Source organism: Solanum lycopersicum, chromosome 11 (assembly GCF_036512215.1).
Source record: "Solanum lycopersicum chromosome 11, SLM_r2.1".
Classification (NCBI taxonomy): domain Eukaryota; kingdom Viridiplantae; phylum Streptophyta; class Magnoliopsida; order Solanales; family Solanaceae; genus Solanum; species Solanum lycopersicum.
Genome location: NC_090810.1, coordinates 3,251,171 through 3,273,985, shown reverse-complemented (window position 1 = coordinate 3,273,985; position 22,815 = coordinate 3,251,171). Strand labels below are relative to the sequence as shown.

The 22,815-nt window shown below is 34.2% G+C and overlaps 3 protein-coding genes across 3 annotated transcripts; all 3 read right to left on the bottom strand.

The window, feature by feature from the left end:
* Positions 1-3,098: 3,098 nt before the first annotated feature.
* Positions 3,099-5,230, bottom strand: LOC101247384 (large ribosomal subunit protein eL38). Its single transcript, XM_004250019.4, has 3 exons — positions 5,164-5,230; positions 3,472-3,655; positions 3,099-3,346 (listed from the first exon to the last, which is right to left on the bottom strand). Exons 1-3 carry the CDS (start codon positions 5,164-5,166, stop codon positions 3,324-3,326), a joined length of 210 nt encoding a protein of 69 aa, XP_004250067.1. The 5' UTR covers positions 5,167-5,230; the 3' UTR covers positions 3,099-3,323.
* Positions 5,231-8,081: 2,851 nt separating this feature from the next.
* LOC101246885 (actin-related protein 7) lies at positions 8,082-15,150 on the bottom strand. Its single transcript, XM_004250017.5, has 7 exons — positions 14,759-15,150; positions 13,514-13,726; positions 12,698-12,839; positions 10,875-11,119; positions 9,863-10,046; positions 8,784-8,851; positions 8,082-8,504 (listed from the first exon to the last, which is right to left on the bottom strand). The coding sequence occupies exons 1-7, from the start codon at positions 14,834-14,836 to the stop codon at positions 8,352-8,354; spliced, it is 1,083 nt and encodes a 360-aa protein (XP_004250065.1). The 5' UTR covers positions 14,837-15,150; the 3' UTR covers positions 8,082-8,351.
* Positions 15,151-16,054: 904 nt separating this feature from the next.
* LOC101246586 (pumilio homolog 4-like) lies at positions 16,055-22,455 on the bottom strand. Its single transcript, XM_019210855.3, has 11 exons — positions 22,324-22,455; positions 20,746-21,428; positions 19,861-20,467; positions 19,322-19,781; positions 19,098-19,239; positions 18,880-18,987; positions 18,369-18,581; positions 18,171-18,281; positions 17,434-17,628; positions 16,430-16,604; positions 16,055-16,319 (listed from the first exon to the last, which is right to left on the bottom strand). The coding sequence occupies exons 2-11, from the start codon at positions 21,421-21,423 to the stop codon at positions 16,261-16,263; spliced, it is 2,748 nt and encodes a 915-aa protein (XP_019066400.1). The 5' UTR covers positions 21,424-21,428; positions 22,324-22,455; the 3' UTR covers positions 16,055-16,260.
* Positions 22,456-22,815: the final 360 nt, after the last annotated feature.

The window sequence follows — 22,815 nt, the reverse complement described above, 5'->3', positions numbered from 1 at the left end:
ATTCATAAAGTTAGTACATGGATAACCATTTATATTTATCAGGTTTCATGAAATTTTTGCATAAAAATGTATCTATTTATTGAATACGAACTAATTTTTAATTTAGAATTAACAGTTTAAAAAGAGTTAAAATTTCAAACAGATCAACTTCAACTTCTAATTTCGTCTCAACTGATTCAATAGTTTATTTATTTATTAAAATTTTGATTTTCCACCCAGACATGTCTAGTATCAATTATAAATGACTAAATCTAAATTCGTGCTAAAAAAATTTCACATAAAAAAATGAAATACTTTCTAACAAAATCAACTCGTATAATCAATAAAATTGTTACTAAATATCAAATTATATCATAGTAATTTCTAAAACCCATAATTATCTATTCTATAAGTATATATATAAATTGAAAACTTAAAATTAAATAAATTATAACTATCGATTTATCACACTATTAAATATGAAAATCAAGCTTAAAATGAAGAAAATAATTTTATTTTTTTTAGGGAAAATACCCAAGTACCCCCTCAACCTACGCCTGAAATCCCAGAGACACACTTATACTATACTAAGGTCCTATTATCCCCTGAACTTATTTTATATGTAATTTTCTACCCCTTTTTAGCCTACGTGGCACTAGTTTGAAAAAAAAAGTCAACCATCGTTGGACCCACAAGATAGTGCCACGTAAGCTAAAAAGGGGTAAAAAATTATTAATAAAATAAGTTCAGGGATAATAGAAACTTAGTATAGTATAAGTGTGTCTCTGAGATTTCGGGCATAGCTTGAGGGAGTACTTGGACATTATCTCTTTTTTTAAAAAACAAACCCACATAATGACAAATTTGTTGTCTGCTAAGTGTTAACTCTCACTTATAAAATAAGAGAAAATATTAATTAGCTTTTGAACACTTAAATGTTTATATCAACTACTTTTAATTTGCTAATACAAACAAATTCTAATTTATATGTATGTATATGAGAATTTTTTTTTGAAGCTATTAAATTCAAATGTATAATCAATATTGCAAATAATCATAAAAAGTTTAAAATTATCGCGTTTAAATTCTGAAGCACGTACATAATGATTTATTGATGTTCATTTGCGATTTATAAATCAAAATTTAGTCAAACAAAAGAATACATCATTTGCTAATCAAATATCTAAAAATAAAAGGAACAATTACTATTCTTTAATTATTCTTATAATATTAACTCCTAAAATATTTAGGATTAAGACTCTAAGATACTTCTCTATGGTAATTATAAACCAAATCAAATTTGTAATGTTGATGAATTAATACAATATAATCCTTAGTCATAAGCTCTAAAAAAATCAAATAAAGTAATATAATGGCGCAAAAAAAGAAAGAATAATCAGGTATTTTAATCTATCTTTCTCATTTTTTATTCTAATTTGTCATAGCAGATTTAGAATTTTCGAAAAATAAAGATAGAGTCTCCAAATTCGAATCTTGAACAACTGAGTTATTCTCTGTAGTTGGATATTTTATTAAATTTGTCTGACCATTTTTTCCTGTTCTATCTAGTTTACGGTTCATATTACAGAGGAAGTACTTGTCGAAATCCTTAGCAGGTTACCTATATGGGCTCTTGCTCAATGTAAATGTGTTTCCAAATTTTGGACAATATTGATATTCGATCCTTACTTTATAAGAGAAAGCATTCATGCATCATGCTAAGAACGACCAAGTTTTCCAATAAAACATCTCGTGAATCCAACCCAACCAAATCTTCTCTGGATTTTTTATGTTGCTTATAAGTGCATTTGCATAGGACTGCATAAGAGAAAATCATATGAGTTTAAAGCGAGCGATCAAATCATTTTTTTTGCAGGATTGAACGAATTGAGATTTTCTTTAAGACACTGACTTGTCACGGACTTAGGGTATTCGCTAAGATTCCGTGCAGCACTCGACAACTTACTCACGACTCTCTCACGATCTTGTACTTGTAAGCTCAAGTAAGCCTTTAAGACTCGGAACGCTAAGAGAATGCAAAAAAAAGACTTAGAAAGACTTTGGAAGATAAGCTTGAGAGTTATGCTTACCACTTTGGTTAGATTGTTGGATGGATGATTTACAAATGAGAAGGCCTCCTATTTATACTACATCCTAAGAGCCTAAGAGTAAATAAAATTTACTATACAAGTTCTTCTACTAACTACACTTTAGTCCATATTCTAGATTGTCTAGAATATGTTAAACTCTCCTATAAAGATCTAAAGTATTCTAGAGAATTCTCTAAAACTAGAAGGTACTAGAGCTTTCCGCAAACCTCTTCAAGACTCTAGATCCTTCTCCCCCATTCGGACGTAAAATCTGGCTGACATTGTCGCGGGACGTCACACTCTCCCCCGACGACCGCATTGCATTGCGGCTGTATCGGTTGTCATGCGATCCCAGTATCTTTCTGCTGAAGACCAATTCTCATGCCAGCTTAGTGGAACTCTACACACTATGGGGGAACTTGTGAAGATGTAATCCTTGCAAGCTACAAATCTTGCGGCATGTTTGGTAAGGCAATAGCCACTTATAGAATACTACACTGTGATGTTGAGTTCGGGTAAATAAAGCCAAAACATGCAAGTATACGAAACTTGAGTTGTTGATATATTTTCCTTTTGTGTAACTTCAACTATAGGATCATTTAGAATCCTCGAAAAGAAAAACAGTCCAAACTCAATTACCTAATAGCTTTCCAAACAAATCCTTGTCAATTTTCAACTACACACTTGTACTAATTTAGTTAAAAAATAATCAATATAGAAAGAAATCGACCTCACTAAAAGATATATATTTGTAGCGAATTATACGTATCAAAAGCTCAATAGCAAACATAAAATTTGTTATAAAGCGCAATTAAGCAAACTATAGGTATAACATACAAATATAATTTTTATATTTGTTATGTGTAAATCCAACTCATCTCGAGTCGATACAGGTGCAACAACAGAAAGAAAGAGTCTGCGCAACTTAACTTAAAGGTTACATGTTCAAAAACGAATAATAACATTTTTGCATATTTTAAACCTTGTTTCCTATGTTGAACCAAAGTATTATATACCAAGGAAACTGAATTCAGGCAAATCAACTAAAATTTCGACATCAAAACACCAAAATTTCTTGTCAACACCATAAAGGGTTCAAAATGAAGTCAAAGGGGGCAACACAATATCTAGAATGAACAAAACTTTAGATATTCGACAGGATAAGAAAATGGTAAAGGAACATAATAGTTCTACGAATTCTCGAGTATCTTCTAATCAATCTAGGGGGAAGGGGACACATTAACTCTTCCATCTTCAAAGGTCTTGGACGCTCAAACCTACATATCAAAGTAATACTCAAAACAATGAGTCATGATCATCGATAAGTAGCAATTATAGAGCAATTACACTAGTCAAGTGGACAACTTAACTAAAGTGAAAGCACCAAAAGATAAGTATATACCTGGAGGAAGTGACTGCTTCAACTTGTCAGCCTTCTCAAAGTCAGACACACAGAGTGTGTAAAGGTACTTGGAGCAGCGAACCTTGAACTTAACCATATCCTTGTTCTTCTTGATCTTGACAGATCGTGCATCCTTCCTCCTTGCTGTTAGGAGGAAATCCTTGATCTCGTGGATTTGCTTCGGCTGAAACCAAAAAAGGGTTCAGTTAAAAATTTACACACAAGGATAGAAATTTGCAGCAAAGTAGTTCTAAGCAAGTTACATACACAACCTCAACAAATCAAATGGCAGTGAACATGAAATGTTTGACAGCCTAACAACAAGTAAGAACTAATGTATGTAGGATAAAGCAAGGAAAAAGATAACAAGGAATCACATTCATCAACATATAAGCTATAATCAAATCTTCAAACTTCATTTCTTAAATCAATACGAGATCTAATAGCAACTAGAAGTTAAGTAGCTTTATCCACATTCCCCTAACTGCTCAACATATACCAAGATTATCTAGCAAACACACACATGAGCACGAAGAAATCCAGTTTTTTAATGAAGAAATCAACTCTATTGTTGGGATCAAGTAGATGCAAAGTAGTTACAAAAGTAAAGAAGCAAAACGGTGAGCTCTTACACTGCTAATTAAGAGTCTGGGAACTGAAAAAGTTCAGAAAGAAATCAGGGGAATCTAGAGGGGATTAAAAACAAGTTGCTTCAGTAGCAGCTAAAAGAGGGCTAAAATCATGGATTAAGTAACGCTTCAACCACCACTAAAAGAATCTAATATATCCACATTATGTATTCAATACATGAAGGCTTCTTTTTCGTAACAGAAAATTCCTAGAGGTTCAACTCAGTGGACAATGAGTCCACCGACATGCCTTTTCCACTTTAATTTCTGTCAGCAAAAGCAAACCTTTCCCACTTAGATACCATGCTTTCGCAAAACAAGAGCCTAGCCAATCCATCAGCACCTAAGCTCTAACCACCAGGTCAGAACTCCAGAGGCTCAAGAATAGCTTTACTATTCACGAAAAAACTCCCAGAAAATTAACACTTCAAGCACCACCAAAAGAATCTAATATCTCCACACATCAGGATTGGCTTTCACAACAGAAAACACCAAAAGATTCAGTAGCTCACAGTTCAAAACTCGACGAATTACGAGCCCCCTCTCATCCCTCCACCACTTACGACACTACACTTTTGGCCATAAACCAGTATCAACAACAAAACTCACCCATCACCACCTAAGGTCTCACCATTTAGACACTATACTTCAAGCCACAAACCTGCATCAACCACTAAACTCACCTATGACCCATCACCACCTAAGCTCTTACCACTAAACCAAACCCTTCAACACTCGAGCTTTAGCTTTTCTATTAACAGAAAATTACTAATTCCACAAGCACCTATACAAAATTAGGTTACACCAGAAAAACCAACACTTGAACAAACCCAAAAAACAGAGAAAAAAAACAAACTTTAATCACAGAATGACCTAACAATCAACAAATCCCATCCCAAACCTCAAACATTAACCTCAAACAACACAAACTAGTTTCAAAAAAAAAAAAACTACAACAACACTTCATTCATCAAAAACTCATCTAAAATCAAAACATCACAACAAAATGAACAAGCATACAGTAAATTCAACAATGTAAAACACAAAAAGAACACAAACCCACCATGATTAGGTCTTCAAATTCGGGTTTTGCTTCTATTCCTGCTGCTGCTGCTGCTGAAGGAGAAGACAAATGGAATAACAAAGAGGCAGTACTATATAAATGGGATCGCTAAAAAAAACCCTAATCTGTTCACTTTACAATTTTACCCCTAACCCGGAACCGGTACCGGTACCGGAACCGGAACCGGCCCAGCCCATTAATATCCCGTCAGGCCCGGCACAATTATCCATATTCCTTACAGGGCCTTAACTAGCCGTTGGGCAACGGCCCAATAACGGATATATTTTCTTACCAAAAATCCCAATTATAAATACCCAAAAAAATATTTCATTTTATTACACTCACTTTCTCTCTCTCAAATCATCTCTCTTTTAAGTTTATTTGCGGCTATCTGGTTTTGACTTGATACGACTTTTCGGTATCTATTACTTTTTATTTTAACGTATTGAATTTTTGTTAGTTTTGTTGTTATGTCGTCGAGTAAAGGTATGTTTAAAGGAGGGCATAAGAATAATCGCGAAAGTGTATCGAGTGAGGAGGAAGGAGAATGTAAGAGGGTTTCTGGTATGAAAAAAATTATTGACGATGATTTAAATAATAGAAAATTATTTCGTGTTAGAAAGAAATACAAAAAAGAAATTATAAAATCAATAGCTAGTGAAAAAACTCTTCATTTTACTTCTCCTAAAGATTTTAATGCATATATCAATAGATTTTATTCCAATCGTTTGATTAATGGTATTCCTAGAATAACTCGTTTAAACGACATTTCGAATTTTTATACACAATATCAACAATATTTACGTTTTTATTTTTCGAAACTCGATCGTAGAGTTTCTCTTGCACTTGATATTTGTCGTGATGTTCGTAATTTAGATTATTTAATTGTTACGTGTCATTGGATAAATTCTGATTGGTTAATGGAAAATCGTATTATTGCTTGTCGTTTTATTGAAGATAAAAATAATAGTAATTTTATTGTTGCATCAATTAGAGATATTTTGACATTTTTTGGTCTTAATAATAAAATTATGTGTATTTCTTCTAATAATAATTTTTTTAATGATATTTCAGCTTTAGAAATACAATCTATACCACCTTTAAATGGAAATTTTCATGTTAATTATGTATGTGAAATTTTTAATTTAATTGTACATGATATAATTGATCTTTTTAGTACAAAATTAGAGGAGCAATACTATTTATTTTTCAAAATAATTCAAAAACAAAAATTAAAGAATTTAGAAAAAATTGCAACGATTTTAACCTTAAACCTAAAAAAATATCAACAGACACTTCTAAAAATTGGAATTCTTTATATATTATGTTAAATGTTGCATATAAATATAGGGAGCCAATTTCTGTTACATATAATAATTATATTGAAAAAAATTCTGCTGATTTTTTAATTGATTCAGATTGGGATATTATTGAAATTATTGTAAAAATTTTATCAAGATTTCATAAAACTATTAAAGAATTTTTTAGTAATTCTGATCCTAATATTTGTAATATTTTAAGTCATATTACTAATTTTGCTTATCTACTTTCTAAATATAAGGATAATGAAATTTATATTCCAATAAAAGAAAAATTCAAAAAATATTTTATTCCTATGCCACCTATTTTTCAAATTTCTGCTGTATTAAATCTTGATTTAAAATTAATTTATGCAAAAGAATTTACAAGAGGATTATATGAATTATTAAGTATTGGTGAGGAAGTAAAACCAAATTTGGAAGATGCTAAATCTAGTTTATTTTCAAATACTGAAGCATTATTTAATTATTATAAGCAATTAAAAAAAGATAATGATAAAAAATTAAATATTTCTAAACCTAAAGATATAGATTCTCTAGATTATTGTGTGGATAAGTTAATAGGTTTAAAAAAAGCAAGTGAGTTTGATTCTTATGTGAGCCAACATGGTGAATCTACTAATATTAGTATTTTGCAAAGTGGAAGGATAGATCAGACATTTAATCGAGTTATGATAAAAATGGTTCGAGATGTGTTCAGTGTTCCAGTTGTTTCAACTGTCACGTCAGAAAGGATGCGGATTCGGTCATTGTCCAGGAGTACAGCGAAAATGCTAGTGTGTGTTGAAGATTGGATTAAAACAAAACGAAGAAAGCAATACGCAGAAGAAAAAACTCAACTAGAAGATGGAGATGAAGAACTTGAAGATGATGTGATAATGTTGGATGATGATGAAAGTGATAATCAAGATTATCAAACTCCAATTAATCCTTCTTATATTGATATAAAGGAGTTGATTAATATTTTTTAGAAAAAAAAATTGATCTTATAGAAATTTCTATTTTATTTTTTATTTTTTTTTTGCAGAAATGAAAGTAATTAACTTTCAATTTTGTATAAATTTTGATTATTTTGAATATCAAAAGTTATATTCAACCCTCTCTTACCATTGTGAAAATAATTAGAATCATGTAAAAAAGCAAAAATAAAATAAAATTGAAACTATATTCAGAATACACGGAGTAACTCTATTAAAATAAACCCTCTCTTCCTATTGTAAAAATAATTAGAATCATACTGGGTAAAAAAGCAAAAAAAAAAATAAAAAAATCGAAACTATTCAGAATACACGGAGTAACTCTATTAAAATCAACCCTCTCTTACCATTGTAAAAATAATTAGAATCATACTAGGTAAAAAAGCAAAAAAAAAATAAAATCCGAAACTAATCAGAATACACGGAGTAACTCTATTAAAATCAACCCTCTCTTGCCATTGTAAAAATAATTAGAATCATACTAGGTAAAAAAGCCAAAAAAAAAAATTGAAACTATTCAGAATACACGGAGTAACTCTATTAAAATCAACCCTCTCTTACCATTGTAAAAAATAATTAGAATCATACTATGTAAAAAAGCAAAAAAAAGAACTTCCGAAACTATTCAGAATACACGGAGTAAGTCTATTAAAATCCGAGATCTCTGGTTAACGATGAATAGGTTCAATCCTCATACCACTCTCATAAGGTGGTTGCCAAAAATTAAAAAATAAAATAAAATCCCTTGCAAAATAACCAAGATGAGACTATCAACTGAAGTTAAGCCTCTTAGTTTTAAACTAAGAAATTGTACAAGACTACTGCAACTGCAACTGCATTAACAATAAACAAGAAGTCGATGGAACGCGTACTGTACTCAAATGTGTCGCGTTTAAAAGCATTTTCGATGAACAACAGAAGGTCCACTCTCGTCGTAATCAGCTTTGGTTATGTGCTGGTTTTGAGGGAAGACAACTTTGGCAAGTATAGCACCACCAATCCATGCTGAATATGAAGTCAAGTTTTCTGGCATATATTCTGGAGGCTGTAAAGAATATCACAAAATCAAAATTCAATAAGTAGGTTATGTCATCGTGCTCGATTAGAGAAGCAACGTCGTAGTTCCTGATCACACTACCTTCTCTCGTGCTCTTCTTAGCACAACCTCTCTCGTGTTCCTAAGTTCGAGCCTTGTGCTAAGCTAACTAAGTCTAGTATTTAAATGGAGAAGGGTAGGGGAGTGGTTGGCTCCAGACAGATTTCTCGGTTATTAAAAACAAAATCAATAAATTTTCCTCTAAGTTGGGATTTACAAGAAAGATACCTTTACAAGCGAAGGACGAACTGCTGATGAGCAAAGGGTAGCTTCTCTCTGAAACCGATCTTCAAACCCTGCAACCACGAGCGACACAAAGGTTTAATTTATAAATGGTAACAGTATATTCATCAGCACAAATGCTATGCTGGTACCCAAATTTACAAAGATCCAAATAGTTATCTATCCTGGTCTTCTTACAAGGACTCTTTAAGACCTGTAATATCGACTCTGCTTCAACTACAAAAAGTTCTTTATACCATAAATTAAAAGACACATAGCTATCTTCTGTAATGTGTTTGTCTTCGAAGCACCTAGCATTTCTCTCTCTCTAGACAGTGATATACAATCTTAATCTTCTGTAATGTGTTCGTCTTCAAAGCACCTAGCATTTCTTTCTCTCTAGACAGTGATATACAAGCTTAATCTTCTGTAATGTGTTCGTCTTCAAAGCACCTAGCATTTCTCTCCAAGAGCTCCACCATATACAGGTTTTATTCATATGTATGTTAGCCCGCAAGACCCAAGGAACAGCAGAGTCTAGACTTTACAAATGGCCAGTGCAAACTTCAGAAGGAAGGAGGCAGTTTGAGCATGACCAATCCGTTCGTGCCAACTGACTGATAGAGGGTCTCACGATCCGTTCCCCTCTTCACCTTACACTCATTCGTGATATATGTTAGCTTAAGTAGTGATGGGGAGGAGGAACAAATTTTACTTCTCTTCAATGTGATACTCCAAACTGATCTACCTCAAGTTACAATTATTGTTGTTACGTTCTTGTTGTTATTAAGACAATCTCAAATGTATCAGTAGATAAATATCGAAAGCTTGCCAAACAAAATACTATAACGGAACATTTAAAAGGAATAGTACACTTCCCAGTGCATTAATTTGAACGAGAAAAGGACTGTCTGTAATAAAAGCCTTTCAAATACATACAATAAAATTGAACTATTTGAGATTAAACCAACCAAAGTCCAAACAAGAAGAAAAGTTTTAGTAACAAACCGACACGAAGAAATACAGGAAAATATGAGCATTTGTCAAATTATATTCAACTAAACAAAGAGATGAACAAAACTGACCGGTTAAAGTAGCAGTGCCACCACAAAGTACCGTGTTCTCTAGCAGCTGGCGATGATTTTCAGATGACACAGACGAAATACTATGAACAAGCTGCTCAACTATTCCATGAGTATCATTGCCTAATATAGATGGTTGAAACAATGCCTCTCCAACAGTGTATCTTTCTTTTCCAATTGTGATTACCTAAATCACAAAAGATGAAATGAGATTCATTCAGACATCAACAGTTCTACATGGTAGATAAGGATGACAGAACTACAATAAACGAACGCCAGCAGGAACTTTTTTTTTTCTTTAATCAAAACCACTGAACTGGAATACACAATGATCTTAAAATGCAACTCCCCTTACTGCTATTAATCTAAGATATTTAGTGGAATGCAAAAATCTCAGCCTGTAGTTTCTATATTATGATGTCTATGTAGTTGTCTAATATTCACATTGATGGTAAGACCCCATGTTCTCAATCTTTTCTAACTTTCCTGTATAGCCTTGTTCCTTCACCCTCCTATCCTGAAAATGAGTATTGCATATGGCAGCACTCTTTGGAACCCTAACTGGGTGACTTGTGCTATTCTACAGAAAGAGGCAGAGGAAATATCTAAGATCAATCCTAATAATTGTTAAATCAAATCAGTCTCCGACCTCATCAAAGCGCAGCGAAAGACGTCAATCCTAGAAATGTTAAAATCAGATCAGTATTCAACCCCATAATGGGTCACCGGAAGAATTCACCAATGGAGGTTTTAAGCCTCTTTGCAGGAACAAGACAATCAGAAACAAGAGTTCAAAGGCATAATGTACTGGCTTGTTCTACACCACAATGTCCTTAGGACTTAGGAGAAATCAAAAGAAGGATTTCTTTCAGAGGTTTGAAAACAAAAGCTTATGTTTACCTTAAGAAACTAGAATAAGTTCTAGAAATTAAAGATGTATTAAAATACAACCAACTGGTTTTCTATCAACTTCATATAATGGTGCCTTATAAGCTGAAATGTAGTGCACAAAAACCTGGCCATCAGGCAGAGTATGTTTCTCTTGCAGGCAAGAGTGTTGAAGCTTCTCATAGGCAATATCATCATCAGCACAGCATGCATACTGCTCTTTCAATTTTTCAACATCAGAAATATTGAGTTTCACTGTGGGATTTGATTTACTAAGCTCATCTGCTAGTAGCTTTGTCAAATCCAATCCCCCAACTTCCAACCTTCTTGATGCTATGTGCTGAACAGCACCCTCAATGACAGGTGCAATATCTAAAAGGTCATAAAAGAAGACATTCGGAAGAACTCTGAGAAATCAACACAGATGGGAGAAAAAACAAGGAAAAGTAAAGTAACATTTCCAAAATAGAAAACAAACAGTTTAACCTTTAGAAGAAGCACACGAAAAAATCTTGAATGTTCATTATAGCAAAATAAGCAGAAGTCATATTTCTGATAGCAACAGAGCGAAATCAATTCTCATAGTTCCTTAATCCAAGGCAAGAGTAGAAAACATCAGTGTTCTGCCCATACCAAATGAATAGAGGCTACAAGATTCTTTTCTTTCTGACCATTTATTTGTAAAATGTAAGCATCAAAAGGGTCTCACTGTATCAACCCTGAGTAGTGATGAGCGATAAAGATATTTTTCCTACTGCTCAGATTTTACTCAAAAGCAAAATTGTGTTACTAACTTACTATGAGCTCTCAAATTACAATACTTCTAAACTTAAATGATGAAGTCTCTAATTATACAGAAGAATATGTAGCATTTATATGCAAGAGTGATATTACAACACTGCAAACTAATATCCTCCTTGTAGAAACCCAAAACCAACTTATCAAGATGCAAGAAGATGAATAGAAAGTATTCAAGGTCATGAGAATTATCATGTTCCATACAGATGTGCTGTCCACCAGCACACAATCTTCTCTTGAATATATGTCGAGAAAATTCTGGGGTGGTAGTGGTGGACATGGCCAAAGAAGGTGGAAACACAAGGTGGACATGTGCAATGAACAGGAAGAAAAGAGGTATCGCCTCTTTTTGTTTTCAAGACAACTTGTTAGCTGCAGTTCTCAATATTTACTTGTGCACATCCAGTCGACTAGAGTTTAAAATCAGGCTTCTACAACCATTGATCTCTTTCTTTACACTCTTCTTGTGGATATGCTTCTCATCAATTGAGATTGCACCTACCATGTGCCCCAAAATACCTCTAAGGGGGGTGATAAACCATCCCACGTACTGGTTCTTTGTAAAAATTACCTCAGTCAGGGAAGCCAGTAGCTTGAAACCTTTCATGAAATACCTTTCTCTTTTCTAGAGCTCATATTTAAGGTTAGTGATTTTTGTGGATGCATGTGTGGTGCCGTCCCTGAGGGATATGGCTGCAGCAAGGTTGAAGTGCCCCATTTGTACATATATTTTTTTCATAAATCAGCATTAACTGTAATAGGTACAGCCTAAAAAGGCTCAACTATAAATAGACGAAGAAAATGCAGAACATTGAGGGACATATCAACCCTAGTAACCACAGACAGGATTATAACCCTGATCTGTTTCTCGAAACTAATAAAACCAACAGTACTACTAAGTTTTTCCAACCAATACTGCAATGATAACCACATTCTCAAGCCTTCATGTCTCCGCTCACTTATACTTTGCCAAAGGAAATAGAAACAAAATTATGTATGCTACCTAATGACAAGTGACTAAATAAGCAGGCTAAATCTGATAACAGCATAAGTAGGCTAAATATGATAACGGAAGACTAAGTGACAGAAAAAACAAAGAGTCTTCAAATACATGGATGTTGAAGGGTGATAAGCTTTAAGTAATGCAGTTACCAATTTTCCCATGACCAACATCAACAGTACAGCCAGATATGCGTCCAACTGCATAAAGCGACAGTACTGCCTGCTCAGAGGCATAAAACCCCGAGATGTTGAATGTTTCAAACATCAACTGCACCAATTGTTCCCTAATAGCCTGTTGACACAAAGGCAACAATATGTATATTAAATTACATTTCCAAACCAATACACAGAAAAGACTCCAACTTGATGTTGCAGTTAAAAAATAATAAGCAAAATCTAGCATCTAGAACCAATGACTTACTATATTCTCTATATTTCAAAACTTTTCTTTAACCTCATAAGACCAAGCCAATTATTAATCCCTGAGGACCCTCTTTAAGCTTCATACCTAGATGTGCTGAATTACAGAAAGGAAAGCCGCTAAGGACATATTCACTTAGTTGCTGTTCCTTTTTAATTTTTATATCGATGTTTCTGGACCAGCTTGTGTGCATCTAGATTAATCCATATGTCACGTCCACAAGCACATGTTTCCAAGGTAATACTAATCATGCCCACCAACCTGGAGTAAATGGGCTTACACCAAAGGTTGTAACTAGGATTTGAAACTGAGATTTCCAGGCTCTCTCAGTTACTATTCCCTAGCAAAGGAGTAAAGCTTTTCAAGTTGACATTACAGCCCATCCAATATGCAATTCTTTAAAACATTTTCTTGTCATGTGCATTCGCAGTTTGCATACTGAAAAATCATTCACTAATTTCTACGGAAATTTGGTACTAGCCCCCAAAAAATAAATAAATTACAGAAATTCTGAATAAGTTTTTAAAGAAAAATCAAGAACTCACCTTGGGAGTGCAGAGCGGGTCAGTGAACAAAATTTGACCTTCATTTCCAATTTCCCAACCAAGACCAGAATAAAGAACATGATGCAACAGGTCTTCCATTGCATCCCAATCTTTAACGAAACCCCTCTCAATGGGATCCACAGCCACTTCCTCCTCCTCAAACAAGGAACCTTCATCATCTTCAGCAATGCGTTTCATTTGGGTTGGTATTACCTAAACCATACATTCCCAAATTTACAAAAAGCAATAAATATACCATTACCATCTTAAAATCCAAAAGATACACAAACTTTCAATCTTGAAGCTCTTTCCTCATAGGGCCTTCTTGTTCTTCATTACCAAAGTTACAAAAAGCATTAACTATATCATTATCATCTTAAAACCAAAAAGAAAATATCGCACAAAATTGGGGCAAAATAACAAGTAAATCGCAGAAAATTCCGATCTTGAAGCTCTTTCCTTATGGGGTTTTCTTGTATTTCATTCCCAAAGTTACAAAAAGCCTTAACTACATCATTACCATCTTAACACACACACACACACACCAAAAAAAAAATACACAAGTTGGAAAAACAAAACAAATAAATACCAGAAAGTTCTAATCTTGAAGCTCTTTCTTATGGAGCTCTTTTATACTTCACTCCCAGAGTTACAGAAAGCATTAACTACAACATTGCTCTCTTAAAAACCCAATCCACACAAAATTGGAGCAATTAACAAGTAAATAGCAGAAAGTTTCAATCTTGAAGCTCTTCCCTTGTGGTTTTTTTCTTTTACTTCATTCCCAAAGTTACAAAAAGCATCAACTACATCACTACCACCTTAAAAACTCAAAAAATCCACACAAAATTAGAGCACAAGTAAATAGCAGAAAGTTCCAATTTTGAAGCTAAAATTCATATGGGGTTTTCCTGTACTTCATTCCCAAAGTTACATAAAACATTAACTACGTCATTACCATCTTAACACCCCAACCCCACAAAAAAGAAATACACAAATTGAAGCAAAATTAACAAGTAAAAAGCAAAAAGTTCCAATCTTTCAGCTCTTTACATATGGGGTTTTCTTATACTCTGCCTATACACAACCAAAATCAAGAAAAGAGTTATAAATACAGTATAACCATAACAAAGCTCCAAACTTTCACACAAATTGAGGTAATACAGCAAGAAAACTCCAAATTTGGACCCTTTTTTTTTTTGGTGGGGTTCCTGTTTTACAGTTAAGAAAAGTAAAAAAAAGTACCATAGCAGGAGTTTGATCTGGAATAGCGAAACCAGCTTTGAGAAATTTAGAACCAGCATCCACTACTACTGCCTCCATTGTTGAAAGCTCTGAGAAATTGTTCTCTCTTTCTCTTTTCTGAGTAAATTAAAATTCAAGAACTGAAAATTGAATTTGCTGCTATTCCCACCTCTTTTATTTTCTTCCCCTTTTCATCTTTATTCACTCTTCATTTTTATATTTTTTTTTTCATATTTTGGTATGTAATTTTTTTTTTTGTGTGTGTGTGTGTTTTGATATGATAAAAAATATTTTTTTGAAAAAAGCATGGGAGAAGGAAAATGAGTTGAAATACTCTCAAATTATGATGTTTTAATTGTTATACACTTTTTAATAGGTTTGAATGATTCAATAAAGTTATTTTTGTTTATGAATATGTTTTTATAAAAAAAAATTTATTGTGATGTTGAATATGTGTATTTAAATTTATCTAAATTTATGTGCATAAAAATGTTTCTGTATTTACCTATATGTGCTATATAACTTGTTTGGTAAAGTTTTATAAGGCCATAAATGTTTTTTCCTTTTTTAAAAAGTGAGATATTTAATTGAAGTATGGGAGAAATTAAGTGTTTGTGAAGAGTAAAAGAAATTATTTTTCGAAAGCTAAATAATTTATTGATAAAGTCAGATTTATCTAAAGTTGATTAACCAGTAGCCTCAAATTCAAATTTTAGAAACGGAGCAATCAATATGATTAGATACATATCTTTCATACTTTATTAGGAAGAAATGAAGAAATATACGAAAACATGATTTGCATTTTTTTAAATTTCTGGAGGTTTCACCCATTGAGTAATGAACAGTTTTTTTTTATCGTTATTTGATAAAAAAAAACAACAAGAAATAAAAAGAGAGACACAAGTATCTCGTAGAACATTAGAAGATACAAAAAATAACAAGTATCTCGTATCTCTTAAACAACGTTTTTTGCATATCAACGATATATTACTTTCTGTCTACTTATTTACTAGATCTCCTGTTATATAATAATAAATAACCGATAGCTACTTTATAATTATTCACGATAAAGGATAGACAACTTCTAATAACCATAAAAAACTACGGTAAAAGAACTGTTCATATTGCTCCATGGGTAAAACCTCCAGGCATTTTGAAAAAACGCAAATCAGTATCATTTCCTATCTTTCTTCATACGTGTCTTATCACACAGATAGAAGGCATTTCCCCCTTTAAAACGTCATATATAGCGTAAATAGAACTAATCGGACAAATAAAATTTCAAATATCAGATGATTATATGCAAAATTTCCTCAACTTTTCATGCTTGAGAAGTATACAATAGTTCCAAAAAAACAAAACATGTAGCAACTAGCATATAATAAGTTGCCTCATTTCACTACCCAAAAAATAATTACAGAGTTTCCATTTACAATTATTTTGGCTGAAGCAAAACTGGATTGCTGCTTATTTACAAGCTATACACAAAAATAAAAATGTCTTCAGTTCTTCAAAACTGGATTGCCTCGAGAAGAATTCATCGATAGAGCCACGTGTTTCTCTGGAAAAAAAACACGATACAATGGTCGTTAGTAGGTTAGTTAAAGACTAAAGTACCACGAAACGTTGTTATATATCAAGGGAGGGGAGGGGAGGGGAGTGTGTACTAACCTCCTGTCGCGATGAGTTTTTCAACACGAGATACAATGTGTTTTCCGTAAGTGTATTTCTTGAGGGCAGTAAGGTGTATTCTAATACGCGAAAGAATTAGTTCACGACTTTGATCATCACATGTCTCAAGAACCTTCTGTACTACATAGTTTCCAAATGGATCCTTCATCATAGCCTGCATTTCGTTGAACTTTAACATGTTAGATTTTGAATGACAATGAAAATGTTCAAGCAGAAAAAGAAAAAGAGATGATTATGTTGTTGTGGAGATGGAATGTATATGCAGAAAAGGGGCATTACGTGTTAGCAGGGTCCGAGAAAGACCAGCACACAAACTATCTGGAACGTATGATCACTCTCTCGATTAAGCCTTTTACCTGTCTTTGAATTGAACATGTTGGTTACCTATAGTTAGCGCTCAGTTTCTACCCGAGAAGCCTATTCTGTGCACTTACCTTGAGTTTCGTACTGAACTTTACTGATAGACGTGGAAGGTATTAGACAGGGCGATGAAAAAAGATGAGAAGGGACAGCATCACAGCAATTTGTGAATAACAAAGTTAAGCAAATATCTTCTCTAACGTTGTTATGTGTTCCGATTACTAAGCTAAGGATAGAAGTACTACATAGTCTACCAATTCTACTGTCATGATGACTAAGATTTCACCGTAAGAACAAATACATTATATGACTTCTCCTGGAGGTCCTGATTAGAGTCCTGACGTTTGTAGTGTTGATTCATGTTGTTGCTGATACGTTCTCTTCAAGACTACGTAATTAACAGGATTTTAAGTGTTTTCTAGTTCACGAAGTGAATGTTCATCGCACCTAGTATTCTACCCCGTGCTAAAGCAAATGGCAGAAGCACGGATGTAGAACGTTCACTTAACACATGCAAGAATAAGAGATAGTGTGTTCTTGTTTTTCCGCTTTGCAGCATTTTACCTTTCTAATGCAGAACAGAATGGTGCAAAATCTGTGTAAATTAAAGAATAGTAACAGACCTGTAGAGGCTCATTTTCTTGTGTCGAACCAAGCATTTCGTTCACCAGAATTTGACGCTCCTCTGGAGTTGCAAAAATCAAGCACTTTTCAACGACATTAGAAGCGTACTTGTGCTGACTCATCTTTACAATTTGTCCAGTAAGTTTGCCTATTATCTCAGACCTCTCATGTGGTTTACCGTGTTGCAGTACATGCTAGAGAAGTAAGAAGACGATCGAAATAAGAATTAATAACAGAAACACAGCAACTTATAACACAAAAAATCGAAGAATTCCTCATCATCTACTGCAGACGTTTATCAGCACTCGGAAATACAAAAATAAAAGCTAGTACCTTAATAAACAGCAGCTGCATAAACACCTATTCATCGTTTCAGCAGAAAAGTAGATGTTGGAAAACAAACTCCACATTGTAACTAAATATTCAGCCAGGACATATACAATCAGCTAAAGTCGAGCATATTCAGACGTTTTATCAAAGGTGAATAGAACTTATAGTCGGAAACCTCTGGTGCCAGTTGGAATCGCGTATTAATCTTTTCCTGATTTTTTATCAGTAGGTGTAGTAAAGAGCTTTGTTCCTGTAACTTGGCGGTCTACATTGCTAAGAGCTTACTTGATTTAAGACAGCAATCAAAAAGGCGGTTTCAGGTCAAATGAGAAGTGCCTAGAGACAGTCTTAACTAATAACGTAAAGTAATGATGACAAGAAGATGAAAATGTGGTAAGTCGATTACCTGAATGACATAATTTCCATATTGATCAAGCACTAGAGTACCGGCAGCCTGCATTATTTCATCCATGATGGTCTTTTGTGTCTCCGGGTTATTGCAGTACTCAAGGACTCGCTGAAAATGAACAGATCCAAACTGGTTGAGGGAACTCAACAGAACAAAACGAAGAATCGGAAAAAGATAAAAAAAACATATCAGTACCTGAATGACACGGCAGCCATAAGGATGTGTTGATAGAGACCCAACATGCCCGAAGAAGGAAGCTACAATAAAGTGAATTCGATTTTGAGGTACATACTCTATGCACTTCTGAATAACATGATTACCATTCTGATCACGAACACATTTCATCACATAGCCATCTAGTTCTGTAGCCATTTGCTTCTGCAGTTCCACATCAAAGACTTCCAAAGCCTGTGATCATATAATATGTTTCATTCCGTAATCCAGAAAAAAAGGACAAAAGGATGAACTATTAAGCAAGGATATCGTACTCTATCTCTTCGTCTGACTTAACTGTTATAGAGGATAGAGTTCAATTACTTTGATGTGATAAAAAATAGTTTTTTGACTTTCTTAAACTCCGAGTCAAGTCAAAACCATACAAATAAACTGAAACGGAAGGAGTAGACAAACACATATGAATGCACAAGACGTGACTGTGCACTAAAACTAGATCAAGTTATTGTACAGGATAAATAAAAAGATCAACCTTCTGAATAACTCTGCAACCATACATTTGAAGACTCAGAGGCAAAACATGACCGAGAAGTTGCCTTGCTAGTTCCTTTCTTTGACTCTCCGTTCCATGCTCGAGGAACTGTTTACATTGATTAGCAAATGACAATCAACACAAAATTCATCTAGGATAGTGTACAGTTTGAAGAGAGAAAAGAAAAAGATAACGATGGTTTAAACGACTATCAGTACCTTTTGTATGACATAATTCCCAAAGACATCTGTCATTAAACTGTGAGCATGAGGAAGAATTTCGGGGAATATCTTCATCTTTTCTTCGACAGTGGCAGTTTCCAGCTTCTTTTGAATAAATCGACTCCCGTACTGATCCTTACTAAGTAATAAAAAAGAGGCAGTAAAGGAAAAAAAGAGATGATATAGCTAAAATATATACGAAAAAAGCAGCTTAGATGCACCTGAATTCGACAACATGATTAAGAACATCCAAAAGATCCAACGACCTGGGGTTGTTCTTGAGATCTTCCAGTAGAGACAGTGAAACATTTCCATCAGTAACGTTCTCCGAATGCCATGAACTTTTAGATTCATCGGTAGGATTTCTCAAGGCAGGAGGAATCTGTGGGAGAGGATCACTCTGATACATAGGACTTCTCGATCCTACTGTCACATACAATGAATTTGCTATTTTATTCTCTTGGCCTGAGCCAAGAGCATGAATCACATGATACCTATCCGTTAAATTGCAAGAATTACGTATTAAGGAAGGGCAATATTGTTGCTTCTGTTGCGGGAGTGATGCTGTATCAGCATACATTGTTCCAAGAACTTTTAATTCTGTATTGCCATGAGAAGTTGCATATTTCGGATCACTCCTCAGATGACGTCCATTCCCATTGACACCATTTAAATGAGAACCTAACACATTTTTCAAACAACGTGAGCACAAAAAGTAATTCTAATGCACACGATATCACGACTGATCAATAAACCTTACCAAGATTGTTATTCAACACCATCTTCGGGTTATATTTGTATCCACCAGGTAAATATCCGGTAGAATCAACAACGTGATTGTTATTGATGTGTTGTTGGACTCTAGAGTTTTGACTCACAAACTCAGGACTGAGGTAATCCGTATGTCCATCAAGGTAGAATGTGGAATTATGGTCAGCATAATCGGAAACAGTACCTAAATTTTCAGCTCCATAGTATTCATTTAGCTGATGTTGCACGCCCTGCCTATAACCATTTGATAGTCTATTTTGAAGCCAAGTCTGCTGCATATTATCGTCATGTTGAAGGCGAGATAATGAGGCAGTAAGATCAGATACATCGGCATTGAGGCCATTTGGGCTAGTTATGTCAATTGAAATCTTGGGACTAGGTGATCTTGTAAATGAACGAGGGTCAGGTGTTCCACTCCTTATCATTGAATTGATGGCAGATGCAGAAGAATCAGGGTGATGTGGATTAGGATTCTGAATCTTCTCCAATCCAGAAAAGCCGGGAGGAGCATTTCCAGTGTGTGATGTCTTTGTGTGTTCCGTGCTTTCAGCGTGTGAAAGATCAGCAGGCGCGAGTGCAGATTGGTCAAGTCCTTCCTGAAAAGGAAAAGTATATCTCATCTTAATTCAGAAGATTCGGAAGCAACATGAGAAGTGGAGGAGGAGAACGCGGTTGTCTTCATTAGAACTCATGGATTCAGGTACGTTTCTGCATTTTCTCGACGATTTGACATGATAGATATTGAAAAGATGATAACTTTCATATGAACGTTAATTTGTCACGAACACATGTCAACTTGAGAAAGTATTGGTACACGTCAATAGAAGCATTTCGAAATAAAGCAAATATACAAGCACAAGTCAAGAGAGATCACCTGAACTATGTCCGCAAAACTCTTTTTCCTCACACCAATTCCAGTGTTGGATTCCAATGTTCCTCGTGACAGATTCCTCGCAGCAGTCTTCCTCAGCTTAATCAACTCGTCTTCCGCCCTCTGTATAGGGAAACCAGGTTGCATCGCGAACAATGATGAACCACCACCTTGTTCCATCAAATTCTTGCTCATAAAAGCACATCCTCCTGCCTGAACCCTCTGAGCAATTCTCCAATCTTCTCGAGACATCAACGGAGGGGGCAATCTAGGATTAAGATTGACATTTGAGTAATAGTACGCCAAGTACGCAGGGTGTGATCGAATTTGCTCTTCTGTCAAAATGTCATTGCTTGAATTACCACCACCACCACCATTGTTACTACTATTAGATTGTGCTAAGTTAGAATTCTTAAACAAACTTCCAACAACACTCAACGATCCTTCGACAGTAGGAGGAGCACTACCACTCCTCGATATATTCAAATCCCTCTCACGTTCACCAACAATATCACGATCATGTTGACGTTGCTGTTGCCTCACAAGTATCGACTCGAGCTCACTCTCCAAACTGTTCTTTCCCTTCAAATTCCCATTATAATTTGGTGCCAACATCTTATCAACATTACTCACATTCACACTAGACAGAACAATGTTATCTTCCACACCCCCTTTAGTCATGTCAACTATACAAATCCCATCAAAACACAACAAATTATCACAAATTAGAGATCCAAATCAATACCAACAAAGATTTTAACACATCAAGAACAAGATATACTAGTACCAAATGAAAAGTAAACAAACTTTGACTAAAGTACAACAACAACGAACCCCGTGTAATTCTACACGCGGGATCTGGGGAGGGTAGAGTATACATGAACCTCCCAGAAAAGTAGAGAGTTTGTCTTTAACATACATTAAAAGTGCTTACTCATGGTCTATCGCGCACTTGATAATGTCACTCTGTACTAGTGTCCACACATGTAGGTACCCCGCGCGTTGTGGTCTAGGACGGGTAGAGTGTACACAGATATTACCTTTGTTTCGCAGAGGTAGAGAGGTTTTTTCCGAAAGATCCCAGATCAAGAAAATCAATAGTAATAATAAAAAAAAATCTCATTTCTCCACCTCATAATTGCTAAGAACAATTAACATACTAATACTATACAAACAGTGGCAGAACCAAGAATTTCAATAAAGGCAACTCGGTGAACTTGTGGGGTCCAGGGAAAAGTCGTGGCAGAACCAAAACTTTCAATAAAGGCAACCCGGTGAACTTGTGGGATCCAGGGAAAAGCCGTGGCAGAACCAGAAATTTCAATAAAGGCAACCCGGTGAACTTGTGGGGTCCAGGGAAAAGCCGAACCACAACGAATTCTAACAAGGGAATTCAAGATTTCACATCCTATAATTTTGAATCGCGAATTCAACTATTTTAATATATATACAGCATAATTTTCAAACGAAAGATAATAATTCAATTACATAAACATAACATTCAAATTAAACACACAAAAAAATCATATCCAATTTTTTTTTAAGACATAACAAAACATATATTATATGAAAATTACTTACATTGATGGAAAATCTTGATGTTTTTTTTTTCTTCTCAAGCTTCCATACGACAATCTAGTAAAAGGGGTTGGGGTTAGAACATGAAAGATGAGGAAGTTCTTAGATTAAGACTTAATCAAACGTTAATTAAGCAATTATTAAGGTTGTTCAATTCTTTTATGACTGATAATTAATTACGTGTACTCCTATTGTTAGGGATGTGTTGTGGTTTTACGTGCATGAGGGATTTTTTTTTTTGGTTAATTAATAACTTGTGACAATAATTATTAGAAATTAGTATTAATTAATTAAATCTTGTTTAATTTTAAAAGGATAAAGATGTGTATAATAGACACGTGTTGTAATTATAAGACTTAAGACTTAGTTAGGAGAAAATATTGGAACCTAAAAAAAAGTGAATCTTGAAAATTTGTAAAACACTAATAATTTGCATTGGCCAATTCTTTGATTACTTATATTTTGATATATTTATCAAAATCATTGTCAGTGACG